Genomic DNA, 17,421 nt, shown 5'->3' with positions numbered 1-17,421 from the left:
ATTATTACCACGTTATTTATTAATAATAAGACCAAAAAATTTAGTAGGGTAATAAGGTTTAACAGGATTTAATATTTATATATGTATGTTCAAATATATTAAAAATTATAAATATAAAATTTATATAATTTAGATTTAATTTTATAATTTTTTATATTTTTTTACTATATTTGTAAATATAGTAAAAAATTATATATATATATGTATGTATATATATATATATATATATATATATATAATTAAATAAAAGTAACACCCATATATACATATATACTTGATCATTTTAAATAAATAAATAAATTAATTAATTAATTAATAATAATAATAATAATAATAGTTACTATATTGTTATTTATTCATTTTAATAATATGAAAGATTGGATCTTACACAATAAGACCAAACATTTTAATAGGGTAAAATTAATTTTACATTATCATAAACATATATAATTATATTTTATTTTTTAATAATTTCTATATATTTATTTTTATTCTGATTTTATGTATATATCATTAATTTTAGATTATAACCTATATGTCTGTTTTATTTTGTGCTTATTATGTACTTATTTTCATCTAATTTAGATTTTATATAGTTTATATATATATATATATATATATATACACACACACATATATATATATATATATATATACAATTATATAAAAGTAAAAATGTGTGTATATAGACAGATAGATAGATAGATAGATAGATAGATAGATAGATAGATAGATAGATAGATAGATAGATAGATAGATAGATAGATAGATCTTGTGCATCTAAAATAAATAATAATAATTATTATTACTATACTGTTATTTATTACTTTTAATAAAATGCTTAAGTGAATCTTGCACAAGACCAAAAATGTTCTTGTTGACATGAATTTTACTTAATACAATAAAATTGTAATGAAAAATTGGGTCTATTTATGTCTACATATGTCTACAAAACTCACTTATGTAGTAGTCAGGTGATTTTAAATTACATTTTCAACTTGAATAAAAGCTGTTCATGTCATGTCATCACATTAAGAACACGTTGAGGGTTTCTGAAAGTACACACTTTCTTCCCGTGTAGAGGAAGACGCAGTCCCTGACATGTAAACAACAACAGAACGCATTGAACAGCTGTTTCACGTCACACCTTTGTATTTTCCAGGACTGGATCAATCCGGTTTATAATGAGAATTGCTGAACTCACACTCGAGTAGAACGGTTCTCCAGACACACAGATGACGTCTTGCTCTTGAATGGTGAGAATATCTTTGGCCAGGTGCAGACGGATATTGAAAGGCTCCTCGCTACCATCTTGAAGCAAATAAATCCCAGTCTTTGTCTGAAACAGCCAAAGTCACACAAACATCTGTAATCCTCACTTGACAACATGAAGTTAATTAGCCGTGAAATTGATCGCACGATAAATAGCGAGGGCTCGTGTTTGCCGAGTCACGTTTGCCTGGCAGAGCCACGACTGAAAATTCAAAGTCACTGCAGAGAAATGATTGCGAGGCCATCTGGACTTGGTTATTCATTTGTGGAAGATGTTTTGCCTCTCCTCTCACCCAAGTGGCTTCATCAGCTATCTGATGGTGGATTAAACATCTTCACACCACACAATGTCATAATGACTGATGAAGCTTTTTGAATATGTGTCAAAATGTCTCTAACAAATGGATAATGAAGTCCAGATGCTCTTGAATACATTGCAACTTGACAGACTGCCTGTCAGAGGCCTAAATGCGGCTTATATTTATTTATTCAGTATTTACCACGAGGCCTTTACTTCTGTTTGAGAAAAAATACATAAGAGTCATGTAGCTATAAGGCACTGTGAGCACTTTAGCTGCCTCGCAAGATGTAATTTTGAGCAATGAAACGTTCTTGCCCTACAGTAATCATTTAAAGTACAGCGGATAAGGCGAACTTAAATGGCAGCGCTTTAACAGTTCTTAAATAACACTTCATTAATGGGAGTTTCTTCAAGTATTCTCGCTTTTGGCCCTGTGGACTTGAAGAAAATAATCTCTCTTAAAACACTTTTTGCACCGTCATTGGGTTAGTGTCCAATTTAGTGTAGAACATCCAAAAGTGGATATACCGTACATGCAAGAGAGGAGAATTTAATCATTTTTTGAAAGTTATGAACATTTCCACAACGTCTCAAATGACGCATTGTGTTTAATACCTCTTTTGTAGCAATTTTGGCTTTAATTAAATGGTCTATGTCTTATTCGGGGTTATTACAGTTGAAGGTAAAATTAAAACAATAAAAAAACATTTTCATTACTTGAAATAATTATAAAAGAAAAATTAACTGAAATCAAATATATAAAAAAACTTTTCATTTTAATTTAGTTTAGCTTGATGTACTAAAATAAGTATAAAATAAGTATAAAAATTAATAAAAACGTTTTAGACAAAAAAAATACTAAAATTACTAAAACTTTAACTAAAATTAAAATACAAAAAAAAAAAACTGATTGGAAATATGAATAAGAATGTAATATCTAAACTATACCAAAACAGCACTGGTCTCCTTTCATAGCTAGTATTTTATGTATCCTAAATAATAATAATTTAAAAAAGTTAATTGAAATTGAAAATATTAAAAAACCTTTTTATTTTAATTTAGTTTAACTTGATGTACTACAATAACTAGACTTCATAAGCAAAAAAGTATTTAAAAAATACTAAAATGACAAAAACATACAATAAAACTGCTAAAAATTTAACTGAAATTAATTAAAACTGAAAATATAAAAATAAAAACTGATTAAAAATATTAATAAAAATATCATATCTAAATTATACTAAAATAGCACTGGTCTCCTTTCCTAGCTAGTATTGTATGTATCCTAAATAATAATAATAAAAATAAAGTAATAAGTTAATTGAAAAATAAGTTAATTTAAATAAAATAATAATAAAAAAGCTTATTAAAAATTAACACTTAAAAAAACTTTACAGACAAATAATTATTAAAAAAAAATACTAAAATGACAAAAACAATATAAAATTGTTAAAACTTTAACTAAAATTAAAATTAAAACTGAAAATATAAAAGTAAAAACTGATTAAAAACTGAATACAAATATAATATCTAAATGATACTAAAATAGCATTGGTCTCCTTTTATATAGCTAGTATTTTATGTATCCTAAATAATAATAATAAAAATTAAAAAAAAGGTAAATTGAAATTAAACATAAAAACCTTTTCATTTGAATTTTAACATTAAGTTTAACATGATGTATAACTGTAAAATAACTAAAACCAAAGTATAAAAATTAATAAAAACTTTATAGACAAAATTAAAAAAAAAATCTAAAATTAAAACTAAAAATATAAACTATTCCAAAATAGCACCGTTCTTCTTTCATAGCTAGTATTTTATGTATCCTAAATAATAATAATAAAAATAAAAAAGTTAATTGAAATAAAATAAAAAAACCTTCATTTTTAATTTAGTTTAACTTGATGTACTAAAATAACTAAAACTAAATGTAAAATGTAAAAATGTATTTAAAAAAAAAAAAAAAAACTTGGGATTTAAGAATTATTATTGTTCCGTAAAACTGAGAATCGATTATATCAATATATATATATATATATATATTTTTTTTTTTACCTAGCCCTAATCTTGACAAACCTTGAATAATGTTTGGTCTATTAGAGGCATATTTAGCCTTCATAAAATGATCTAATCATTACAAATTCAGGAGAAACTTACAGTGAAACTTACAGTGAAAAGAGCCTGCATCCCTAGACAGTTTATATTTTTTGTCAATACATATTTAATAATTTCACACTGAAATATTTTTGCCAGCCTCACGCTGCTTTCATTATTATTTCATTAAAGCTTTCTGCTTTGAAATGTTGCATAAAACTGACTCTCTGTATATTTTGGCCTTTCTGCCTGTCAGCACTGTAAAAAATAAATAAATAAATAAATAAAATAAACTCCTCAGGGCCCAGTTGTGTTGTAAGACTCGTTCCAATGATGACCAAATTGGTTGGTAAGCAGTCGTTCGTGAAACAGGAAGAGACCTGCATTTTCTGTCGAGTCTGGCATCTGCATCATTGCACCTTCTTGCAAAGTCAGTCAAATACTTTATACCAGAATGAAATTTATTCCATAACTTCAGTTGCTAGGACACATGCTTGATTCTGTTGCCATGGCAATCAAGTGTCAGCCATTTTTAGTGTACCCTTGAGATTTTCAGTCAAAACATGTTCAGACAGACCATGGCCATTCCAGAAGTGAAATTACTGTAGTTAGTCTAGGAAGACTGCATTAATTCACATTGAAAAGAAGCGCTGCCAATATGATTCTCATACTGACGCTTCAGCAAAGCTCTGAAAAACATTCTTAACAAATGTAATCAGAAATTTTATAGAAAAAAAAGCGACACGTTGGATCTCGCACATCATGTTTAAAAGCACAGCCGTGTTTGTAAATAAACAGAACTACTTCTGTCTATATACACAAGACTTATCCTCCTCTGAGCGCTCATTAATCTTCCACACATAAGCGCTCTTCTGCGTCCCCGTTTCTGAGCCCAAAAGCTATTAAATTTGTGCTCTCTGTATTCATAGTAGCCTTGTATCCCATCCCAAACTGCATTAATATAATGCAGGACCCATCGAATGTCTTGAATTTTAACGAATTGGGAAGAACATCCAGATTAGTGGACGATCAATATTCCTCAGTAGCCGATAGACGCTGATATATGGGATATTAAATACAAGTAGCCGGTCGTTATTGCAAAATAAATCCAGACAGGGCGATCAAGACCACTAAATAAATAAATGAATGGACTTTAATATTGATTTGAGCTGATTTTGCTTTCTAATATGATATTAAAGCTTTTGCATTGATCTAGAAACAAAACAAACACTGCTACAGTTATATTTACAGGGGACATCAGATGGCTATTTTCCACAAGTTGGTATATATGATTCCTTAAGGTCTTCATGAAAATGTCTGTAAAATACTTTCAGTGGTTGTCTTAACACTTTTTTACCTTGTCAAAAACATGTTCACAGGGAGCCGTTTCGGTGCGTGTCTCTTTAAATGATAATGAGCTCTGTTCACCCCGCCTCTCTCTTCCGTTCATTGTATATTCGGTGATGCGTTACTGTTAAAGGGGTCATCGGATGCCTATTTTCCACAAGTTGATATGATTCTTTAGGGTCTTAATGAAAAGTCTATAATATAATTTGGTTAAAAATTCTCAATGGTTGTGTAAAACAACACCCTTTTTACCTTGTCAAAATCAGCTCTGCAAAAATCATCCCATTCTGGTCGAGGCTGCTTTAAATGCAAATGAGGTCTGCTGGCCCCGCCTCTCTCTTCTCTCTGTGGAGTGACGAGCCTGTTTACTTTAGCTATGTTTAGCTGCATTTAGCTGCTAAACTTGCTAACTAGCACATTATAAAGAAAGGCATCACAAAGATTCATAAAAAAACCCTTTGCAGCTGGATCTCGAATGATTTGCGCAAACATAGACGCATTTGTGTAGATCGGGAGGCGCATTCCCTTCACAAACAAACGTAATCCACTGCATCTTCAGTGGCTCAGATGTCTGGAGTAAATGACGACCACTATGTTCATTATTACATCCAGCAAAACATCACCTCAACCGCTCAATTCTTGTCTAACTTACATCCCTGCTCCGGCATCAAAACATGGAGGTTTGACTGTTACAGCTGATCTGAGGTAAGACGCTCATGTCAATCAACTATCGTGGGAGCGGCCTCTGTGGGTGTGACGCAACAACGAAAGGCATCTGAGAACGGCTCGATTTGAAAGGGAATATTATTTTTACAGATTAAATAAAAACCACTGCATGGATTTTTATCATTATAGGGTAGATTTGTACATACACTGACAACACATATTAAAGTTCAAACATGTAAAAGTGAACTTAGCATCCAATGACCCCTTTAAGGTCTTCATGAAATGTCTGTAAAATACTTTCAGTGGTTATCTTAACACTTTTTTACCTTGTCAAAAACATGTTCACAGGGAGCCGTTTCGGTGCGTGTCTCTTTAAATGATAATGAGCTCTGTTCACCCCGCCCCTCTCTTCCGTTCATTGTGTATTCAGTGATACGTTACTGTTAAAGGGGTCATCGGATGCCCATTTTCCACAAGTTGATATGATTCTTTAGGGTCTTAATGAAAAGTCTATAATATACTTTGGTTAAAAATTCTCAATGGTAGTGCAAAACAACAACCTTTTTACCTGGTCAAAATCAGCTCTGCAAAAATCATTCCATTTTGAGTTATTGTTCCTTTAAATGCAAATAAGCTCTGCTCACCCCGCCCCTCTCTTCTCTCTGAAATGACAAGCCTGTACTTTAGCCGCATTTATCTTGCATTCGATGTCCTCTTTAATAGTCAAGTCTTTTAAAGGTCTTTTTCACTGTAATCCATAACTGAGATGTAAGATGTAACCAGCTGCGTTTCTAGAAACGAAAGCGTGAGTTTGCAACGATGAGACGAACCGGGTCCTCCCTTGAAATTAGAAATAGTTTACCCAAAATGAAATTGTGCTGAAAATGTACTCACCCTCAGGGTTTATGAACTGAAATACTGCATGTTGTAATAAACAAATCCATCATAATAATGCTTTTTAACTTCAAACTGTAGCTTCCAGCTAAAATAGCACTCCTCTATCCATAATATTGCTTTCTCCAGTGAATCAGGAGAGAAATATGCACTGATCAAGCATTGTTTACAAAGCCAAAACAGTTCTAATCAAATATGTGGGTGGATTTTGATGTGAGAAGATGGACTTTTTCACTGGAGGAAGTGTTATTATGGATTATGGATTCGTATTTTGGCCAAAAGCAACAGAGCACACGTCTGAGGTGCAATACAGCTCCGAAGCGGCCACTTTAGTCAATGCTTGTGTTTATATCCGCCGCACTGAGGCTCGTTGAAGCGGCTCTCCGCTCTGCATCACTAAAGTTAGGCTAATCCCCCACCTCGTCCCTACACACCCCCCAACAATTCGAATTTCCGTGGGCGGGATTTGATTTAATGATATTCTAATGGACGCCGTTGTGACATCATTGCATGCGAAAAACAAACGCTGTAGTACAGTTGTAGTTCTTGAAAACAGATTTTTTAAAAACGAAATATTTCCCTTTGGAGTGGACTTTGAGATTTGTAACTTTGTAGATCTTTTTTATGCCCAAAGATACACACCACATACTGACTAAAATTCAAGAAGTGAAAAAGCATAATAGCACCCTTTTAATGCTTTAAATATCTTTTAAACTTACAAATAAGAAATGCAATGATACTTTTAAATATGAAACCAAACCACCAGTAGGTGGTGGCAAATGTGTGAGTCATTCATTCAACCGATTCATTCAAACAGCAGATTTATTCAGAAACGAGGCACATGACTGTCTTTTATGAATGGGTTTCTGAATCATTGACTCACTTGATTCATTCAAAAAAAGTGGATACACTCAGTAACGAAACACTGGTGTGTTGCTCTGAGACATGCAGCAGTTCTGCTGTGTTTTCGTCCGCGAAACAGTCAATATTGTGTCTAACATGTAAGTCACTTAATTTTAACTTCTTGTTTATTGAACTACTATTGTATAAAATCAGTGTCACACTGCAATTGTGTTGATGTTCGGGGAAACATCATGCAATGTTGCTTACCTAGATCATATATTATAAATAGCTTGTTTTTGTACCCCAGTATGCATCTATAACTTTCCATGAGTGCTGCTGCACTCATTTGTTTTGATTTCTGCACGAGTCTCTCTCACATACTCACTCAGGCTGTGCAAGCCTCATCTGACAGGACACAAATACATTATCAGTCGCTGTAAGTGTGAAGTCAAAATGGACTGACTTGGAATCGGCAAACTGACCAGCCGGTCGATCTGTGCATCTCTAGTTTAGACTCTCATTCTGACAGCACCCATTCACTGCAGAGGATCCATTGGTGAGCAAGTGACATATTGGTAAATTTCTCCAAATCTGTTCTGATAAAGCAACTAACTCATCTACATCTTGAATGGCCTGAGGGTGAGTACATTTTCAGCAGATTTTCATTTTTGGGTGAACTATTCCTTTTAAGAGTTATACTAGTACACACAAATGACATTCATTTAAAATATGTTTATAACTGCTTACTATATAATGCATAACAAAAATTTAATATAATGTATTTCTTTCACGAACAATAATAATGGTAAGGAAATATCTGACCACTGGAAGGTGCTGTTGACCAATCAAAATCAAGAGCCGTCTAATAGATAGATATACATCAAAACATAAAACAGCAAAGGATTTAGATTAATGACGGCAAAGGACACTCTCAAAACAGCCAACTATTGATTATTCAGTCAATCATTAACACATATCTTTACAGAGTTTAATTGTGACCCTGGACCACAAAACCAGTCATAAGGGTCAGCTTTTTGAAACTGAGATTTCCACCATATCTAAAGCTGAATAAATAAGCTTTCAATTGATGTATGGTGTTAGGATAGGACAATATTTGGCTGAGATAGAACTGTTTGAAAATCTGGAATCTGATGGTGCAACAAAAAATTGCCTTTAAAGTTCTCCAAACTAATTTCTTAGCAATGCATATTACTAATCAAAAAGTAACTTTTGATATATTTACAGTAGGAAATTTACAAAATATAAATATCCTAATGATTTTTGGCATAAAAGAAAAATTGATCATTTAGACAATGTATTATACAAATGTACCCGTGCTACTTATGACTGGTTTTGTGGTCTAGGATCACAATTGTATTTATAACTAGATGGCATGTGGCTTTTTACTTTCTGTGACAGATCGTCAACCTAACATTAAGTCCTTATTGTCATCAGAAAATTAAAAGCTTTTCAGAGAAAGAACTGTAAATCTGTTGTCTGTTAAATAACTCTTTCCCAGTCTGCAGACAGGGGAATTAAAGCAATCGGTTTTGACCTAACATCTTTGTTCCCCAGTGGAAAGTCGACAAATCCATTTATTTGATCGATGTGCTCCTGCCTCCCTCCACAACTTCAGTGAGCATTTATTTAGATAGAGTTTTTGTTCAACAAATACCGCTGAAATAGATCTGTTACAAGTCGTACGGGAAAACTACTTTATCTACTTTATGTAAAATAACAAAGCAATGCTTACCTCTTCATTTGAAGTCTTGAAATCCATGTGCTAAGGTCAGAGAAACAGCCCTTGGAGAGCATGAAAAAAAAATAACAAATCATGTAATTAGGACACGTTGCATTCGCGAAACTAAACGTTATTGACCTTCAAATGATAAATGCTGTTTGCAGTGAAACTTGCATATGTTGCAAAGCAAAGAAAAATTCATTATAGATAAATGAAAATGCATTTGAAATTAATCACTGCTTAGTGCGGGAGAAATACACAACTTTGCCTTGCATGAAAGCGCACTTAGATGTGCCGAAATTTAATCAAAACTCTTCACAGCAAATTTGTTTTGACAAATAACAGCAGCATCTGGACATGCATAGCCAAAGAGGACGCGCTTTGATATTCGGTGTAAAAAGCTTCTTCTGAAACTCCTAAAAGTGTTACGTTTTTATTTTGTCACTAACATGTGGATGGCAAAGCAGATTAACCAACCGGAAAGCAATAACCACTTCTGAATACGAATGCAAATGTGGCATTTCAAGTTGCTCGGAGGCCTACTAAATAATTCAGTGAGAGTTATTGTCAAACAATATATCAGCCTGTTTGGGATGGTCTCTGAACATGTACCGCAATTTCTAGTTTGCTGTACACGGTCTGCTTGAACGCTTCATTGTGCAATAAGAGTATGGCATTCAAACAAACCCTGTGGTCAGGGCTGGTGTTAATGTTATTAAACCAACAAGTGATAATAATATCTTTGTTATGAAGATGTAAGATGAATGTCAAACCATAGCGAAGCTCGGCATAACAATTGAATCATAATAATAATCCAGGGGCAGCTGCTCAATGACTAAATGTAAATACGATTCTAATGGACACAGACGGCAAATATCACAAAAAAAAAGATTATAAAAAAATATATATTTCATTTGATTTTAGGATGAAATATGACTCAGACATGCTGTTTGTAACATTCGCCCAGCAACAGATTTTCGGTACACAATGATACTTATTTGTACAGGATAAATAAATCACTGGAGGTGTTTCCTGCTGTGTTATTCCAGTGCTGCTTTATAAACGTCTTAATAATTCATATTGCAAAAGGAATCACACAGCAGTGGCTGACCACAGCGCTCCTGTCGTTTAGCATTAAAATGCTGCTTGTGTACTTGAAGTACTAGTGAGCGCTAGAATTTAATCCGTCCTGAAGATTGTCTCGCAGAGGAATCACTTCTGCCGTTTCATCTCCCAGAGTAGCTCAAATTAAAATCACAACCAGCCGAGCACATTTAATCAGAACAATCGCATAATTTGCACAGTCTGAAACCACTCAGCGGGGCAAATATGCAGGGATTACAGTTCTGTCTTGGCAGTTTTCTGTGGAAGCTTGTTTTTGCAACGGGATGAAAAGTTTAAAATGTAATTAAGACTTTTTATCTCACAATTCTGACTTACTTTCTCAGAATTCTGAGTTTACATCTCACAATTCAGTTTTTTCTGCCACATAATAAAAAAATAAAAATAGGTAGTTGACTTATCTCACAATTCTGGATTTTTTCTCGCAACTGCATGTTTACATCATGAGTTTACAATTCCGACTTTTTATCTCTTTTTATATCTTCATACTTTTTAAAAATTCAGTTTATATTTCCAACTTCATTTTTTTTTGTTGTTTTCACCAAATAATAACAAATAAAAAAGGTTATTGCTTTTTATTTCACAGTTATGACATTTATTCTCAAAGTTTATACCGTGCAATTCTGCCTTTTCTTCTCAGAATTGCAAGTTTGTATCTCTTTTCCTTGCAAACACAAATTTATCTCACAATTCACAAAAGTTTATATCACGTTTTATGTCACAATTAGTACTATAATAATAAAAAAAATAAAAATAGGTAATTGACTTTTTATCTCACAATTCTGGATTTTTTCTCACAACTACGTTTACATCATGAATTTACAATTCCAAATTTTTATCTTAAAAGTAGAGTTTATATCTTGTAATTGCATTTTTTTTGTTTTCACCAAATAATAACAAATAAAAAAGGTTATTGCTTTTTATCTCACAGTTATGATGTTTATTCTCAGAGTTTATACCTTGTAATTTTGCCTTTTTTTCTCAGAACTGCAAGTTTATATCTCAAATTCTGAGTTTATATTTCACAATTCTGACTTTGTGTCTTGATATTCTGACTTATTTTCTCAGAAATCTGAGTTTATATCTCACAAATGCATTTTTGTTCCACCACAGAAGAAAATAATAAAGGTAACTGTGACTTTTCCTCTCACAATTCCGACTTTTGTTTCCCCTTGCAAACACAAATTTATCTCACAGTTCACAAAAGTTTATATCACGTTTTATGTCACAATTCTGAGTTAATATCTCTTAAATTGGAGTTTACACCTCAAAATAATTTTTTTTCTACCACATAATAAATAATTAAAAAGGTAAATGACTTTTTATCTCACAATTTTGGATGTTTTCTCGCAACTGCATGTTTAAATCATGAATTTACAATTCTGACTTTTTACAACTCCGATCTCAAAAATTCAGTTTATATCTTGCAATTGCATTTTTTTTGTTTTCACCAAATAATAACAAATAAAAAAGGTTATTGCTTTTTATCTCACAGTTATGATTTTTATTTTCAAAGTTTATATCTCAAATTCTGAGTTTATATTTCACAATTCTGACTTTGTATCTTGCTCTTCTGACTTATTTTCTCACAAATGCATTTTTTGTTCCACCACAGAATAAAAAATAATAAAGGTAATTGTGACTTTTTATCTTACAATTCCAATTTTTTCTTGCAATTAGAAATTTATCTAATCAAAATTGCAAGTTTGTATCGCACAATTCTAAATTTATAACTCACAATTCCGACATATTTTTTTCTGAATTCTGAGTTTATATATATGCAGTTAGAATTCTATTTTTTGTAGCCACATAATAAACAAAAAGGTCATTGTGCTTTTTTAAATCTCACAGTTCTGACTTTTTTTCCTCAGAACTGCACATTCATATCTCAGAAATACAAGGGAAGAAGTCAGAATTGTGAGAGAAAATGTTGCAATTACCTTTTTATATTTGCATTTTTTATATCTTGTGGCAGAAACAAGTTTCAATAGTTTTCTCTATATTTTGTCGATATTTCGAACGCAATGACAACCCGACTATTTTTTCCCACTTTAATCAGTGTGTTTTTACTCTAAGAGTGCTTGAATGCTAAAATGTTGGAGGATTTCACCAGAAGTGGCATATGCCATAAGATACCTTCATAAGCGAGATTCCAAATTCCCCATTATATATCAGAAATTGACAAAAAGCCGCCTCAGTTATGAACTTTGTCCTCACATGGAGTGCACTTAAGAGGAAATAGCAATCTGAGGCTCATAACGGAGAGGATATGTGTCTCCAAAGCAGCGATGGTGAGTACCTCTTGAGTGCCATCTGTCAAAATGAGCTACATGGCCCTTTAAAACCTCTGAGCCGGAGGAGATGTCGCGGATCGCTCAGAATTTCCACCACGGATCGATTCCAGCTAAGAAAGTCCTGGCAGAATACACAAGGCCTTCAGACAGCGGCTTTATGAATAATTCATCGGCGTGGCAAGAACGAGTGTTCCCTAATAAACATCTCTATGAGGTCTACAGGTCTTTCCACTCGCGTGCCATCCGCAGCTTCCTTCGTACGGGCCGAGAAAAGCCAATAAGTTTAACGTGTGGCTAATGAAATCACTCTCATTGTCATCTATCAAAGATGCAGCTGAGGAATAAATGCAGAAGGCCATTCAATAGTTTATTATAATGTAGAACATTTTAAAAATATTCATTATGTTTTTATTGATTCGATGAAGCTCTCATAGAGGCCTAAGGCAGTCACTAAAGCACTTTTTGGCTATAGAATCTAATAAACTAACATAGCATGTCACAAACAATGACAAAAGACACTGCATAAGATAAAACATTATGCTAGCAGAGAAAATTAGTTTACACACAAATATGAAACTTTTAACACTCTAATAAAACCATAAAAAGGTTACAAAACATGCTATGATATTTTGGTTTGTGGCATTGTGAAGCACATTTATCCCTAAATTCGCATTCGGATATAATTTCACTTAATTTCTTATTGTTTTTAATGGTGATTCTCAATCGATTATTAAAGTAAACGATTTAAATAGTTTTTAATCAATTACTTTGATAATTATAATTTATTAGAATGTAGAATTTTCTTTTTAATTTTACATTTTTATTAATTTGATGAAGCTTTCATAGTGACCTAAGGCAGTCACAAATACTTTTTGGCAATAGAAAGCAAAAAAAACAAAAAACATCACAATGATAAAAGACACTAAAATATAAAACTATATACAGAAAGTTTTCTTTAAAAAGTAGACAAATATGAAACTTTTAGCACTTTAATAACGCCATAACAATGTCAAAAACATGCTTGTTTTTTTTCACCTAATTAGTTTTAATGGTGATTCTCATTCGATTATTAAAGTAAATGTTTTAAATGATTTTTAGTGATTGACCTTGAATAGTTTATTAGAATGTATAACGTTTTCTTTTTTAATTTATTACATTTTTACTAATTCATTGAACCTTTTATACTGGCCTAAGGCAGTCACTAAAGCACTTTTTCATAATAGACTTTTTCATAATATAACTAATAAAAAAAACATTATATCACAAACAATGATGACACTAAAACAAAACTATATACAGAATGTTTGCTTTAAAAATGGCACAAATATGAAACTTTTAGCACTTTAATAACGCCATAACAATGTCAAAAACATGTTAAAGTCATTTATCATCTTAAAAAAATGTAGGATAATTTGCCTTGTAACATAATGAAGCACATTTATCCCTAAATTTGCAATGAAATATTTTAATTTCAATTACTTTGTAATTCTTATTATTTTTAATTGTGATTCTCGTTTGATTATTAAAGTAAATAATTTAAATTATTTTTAATCACCTTGATAAAAAAATAGTTTATTAGAATGTAGATTTTTTTTTTTTTTTTTAATTATATATTTTTATTAATTTAATAAAGCTTTCAAGGCCTAAGACAGTCACTAAAGCACTTTTTGGCAATAGAAACTAATACAAATATTTACATCAACAAACGATGACAAAAGGTACTAAACATAAAACTAGACACAAAAAGTTGATGACACAAGAATTAAACATTATGCGCTTTAATAAAGCTAAACCAATGTCAAGTCATTTTTCACCAAAATATTTTAGGATATTTTGCTTTGTGACATCATGAAGCACATTTCTCCCTAAATTCACATTTAGACATTTTAATTACATTTATTTTGTAATTCTTATTAGTTTTAATGGTGATTCTCATTCGATTATTAAGTAAAAGTCTTAAATAATTTTTAGTGATTGACTTTGTTAAGAATAGTTTATTAGAATGTAGAACGTTTTCTTTTTTAATTTATTACATTTTTATTAATTCAATAATCCTTTCCTACTGGCCTAAGGCAGTCACTAAAGCACTTTTTCATAATAGACTTTTTCATAATATAACTAATAAAAAAAACATTATATCACAAACAATGATGAAAGACACTAAAACATAAAACTATATACAGAATGTTTGCTTTAAAAATGACACAAATATGAAACTTTTAGCACTTTAATAAAGCCATAACAATGTCAAAAACATGTTTAAGTCATTTTTACTAATTCATTGAACCTTTCATACTGGCCTAAGGCAGTCTCTAAAGCACTTTTTCATAATAGTACTAATAAAAAAAAAATACATCAAAAACAATGATAAAAGACACAATATAACATAAAACTAGATACAGAAAGTTTGCTTAAAAAATGACACAAATAATAATCTTTTAGCACCTTAATAAAGTCACAATAATGTCACAAAACATGTTTAAGTCATATTTCACTTGGCAAAAAATGTGATATTTTGCATTTTGACATTATGAAGCACATAAATTCTCATCAGACTTTTAAATTAATTTATTTTGTCATTTTTATTATTTTTAATGGTGATTCTCATTACATATGTATTACTCTGACAACCTAAATTCTTTAAATAATTTTTTAAAATGTACATTTTCTCACATTACAACAAAAAGAATGGGAACCTATATCTAACTGTGATGAAAATAAAGTCACAAAACGTATGCATTTAGTTTTGTTAATGCAAAATTATTAATTATTTTTTTCTAGAACCCAGCATCATGAGATCACGCCTTAAAACACCAACACTTTGCATTTTATATGACTATGACCATGTATTATTGTTACAGTACTGCTTTAATAAAAATAACACCATGCGCAACACAGCTAAAAATCAATACCAAGGTCATTCGTATACATTCAGAGCTCATTAAATCGCATTTGCCGTGGCTCACGACCAAAAATAGAAATATAGTTGGGTGTTCTTAACCGTGACTACATAATTTACTATGTGTTGTTTCTATGCTTTGCTTTCTCTCAGTATCATGCCTGGCATTCAGCTCATACAGTTTCACACTGACTCACTCGCTTTGCCGTTCTGTGAAAATGAGATGTGATTTGCATGTTAACAGGCCAGTGCAGTATGCCATTTTTTCTTTTTTTTTTCATCTGCAACATTATTTTAATACAGGCACCTCATTGGTAGGGCGTCTCGCAACAATTTCTTAAGCCTTCTGGGAGATGTCGCTAACAATTCCTGACGTTGTCTGCATTGCAATGTGCGTAGACAAAACAGCTTTCCTCTCTGGAGCAGTACAAGAAATAGAGCCTAACACGTTGTCTAATAACATGACAGCAAATTTAGTTAGATGAGTAAAGTTTGAGAACAAACTTTGAGTTGGCTTGAGAAAGCCTAGTCTGAAAGTTTAAAGCAGTTGTAAAAGTATGAAAGTTGATGTTGCTATCATGATTTAGCACATTGCTTACACGTTTTAACATGTTGTTAGCATGTTTTAACATAATTATGTAGTTGCTTGAATTTTTATAGGCTGATTACAATGTTGTTAGCTTGTTACTAGCATGTTGTTAGCATGATTAGCAAGTTATTAGCACGACTGTAGCATGATTAGCAAGTTACTAGCATGTTTATAGCCTGATTAGCATGTTGCTAGCATTTTTCTAACATGATTAACATGGTACTAGCATGTTTTATAACATTATTAGCTTGTTACTAGCTTGTTGCTAGCATGTTGTTAGCATTATTAGCATGTTATTAGCATGATTAGCATGTTAATAGCATGTTATTAGCATGATTAACCAGTTACTATCATGTTGTTAGCATGATTAACAAGTTACTAGCATGATTAGCATTTTACTAGCATGCCATTAGCATGATTAGCCAGTTACTACCATGTTGTTAGCATGATTAGCAAGGTACTAGAATGTTGCTAACATGATTAGCAAGTCCATAGCATGTTGTTAGCATGATAAGCAGGTTGCTAGCATGGTTATCTACTTGCTAACCTGTTTTTAACATGATTAGCATGTTGTTACCGTGTTTCTAGTATGATTAACATATTACTACCATGTTATTAGTATGATTAACATGTTACTAGCATGTTGTTAGCATGATTAGCAAGTTACTAGCTTGCTGCTAGTACGATTAGCAAATTACTAACATGTTGCTAGTATGATTATCAAGTTACTAACATGTTTCTAACATGGTTAACAGGTTACTAGCATGTTGTTAGCATGATTAGCAAGTTATTAGCATAATTAGCATGTTACAAGCATGCTGATAGCATGATTAGCCAGTTATTAGCATGTTGTTAGCTTGATTAGCAAGTTACTAGCATGATTAGCATGTTACTAGAATGTTGTTAGCATGATTAGCAAGTTACTAGCATAATTAGCATGTTACAAGCATGTTGATAGCATGATTAGCCAGTTATTAGCATGTTGTTAGCTTGATTAGCAAGTTACTAGCATGATTAGCATGTTACTAGAATGTTGTTAGCATGATTAGCCAGTTGTTAGCATGTTGTTAGCTTGATTAGCAAGTTACTAGCATAATTAGCATGTTACAAGCATGTTGATAGCATGATTAGCATGTTACTAGAATGTTGTTAGCATGATTAGCCAGTTATTAGCATGTTATTAGCTTGATTAGCAAGTTACTAGCATAATTAGCATGTTACAAGCATGTTGATAGCATAATTAGCATGTTACAAGCATGTTGATAGCATGATTAGCCAGTTATTAGCATGTTGTTAGCTTGATTAGCAAGTTACTAGCATGATTAGCATGTTACTAGAATATTGTTAGCATGATTA

The 17,421-nt window shown here is 31.7% G+C and overlaps 1 protein-coding gene across 3 annotated transcripts in view; it reads right to left on the bottom strand.

The window, feature by feature from the left end:
* Window positions 1–17,421, bottom strand: part of sntg1 (syntrophin, gamma 1) — a 63,405-nt gene that overhangs the window by 26,629 nt on the left and 19,355 nt on the right. For all 3 annotated transcript variants that reach the window (XM_051098736.1, XM_051098738.1, XM_051098737.1), the window contains exons 3-4: window positions 9,174–9,223; window positions 1,205–1,339 (exon numbers count right to left, since the gene is read on the bottom strand). In XM_051098736.1, coding sequence (XP_050954693.1) covers window positions 1,205–1,339; window positions 9,174–9,200 — 162 coding nt within the window. In that variant the 5' untranslated portion in view covers window positions 9,201–9,223. The remainder of the gene's footprint in view (window positions 1–1,204; window positions 1,340–9,173; window positions 9,224–17,421) is intronic.

The sequence above is a fragment of the Labeo rohita genome, chromosome 24 (genome assembly GCF_022985175.1).
Source record: "Labeo rohita strain BAU-BD-2019 chromosome 24, IGBB_LRoh.1.0, whole genome shotgun sequence".
Lineage (NCBI taxonomy): Eukaryota > Metazoa > Chordata > Actinopteri > Cypriniformes > Cyprinidae > Labeo > Labeo rohita.
This window is presented reverse-complemented; position numbering and strand designations above follow the sequence as displayed.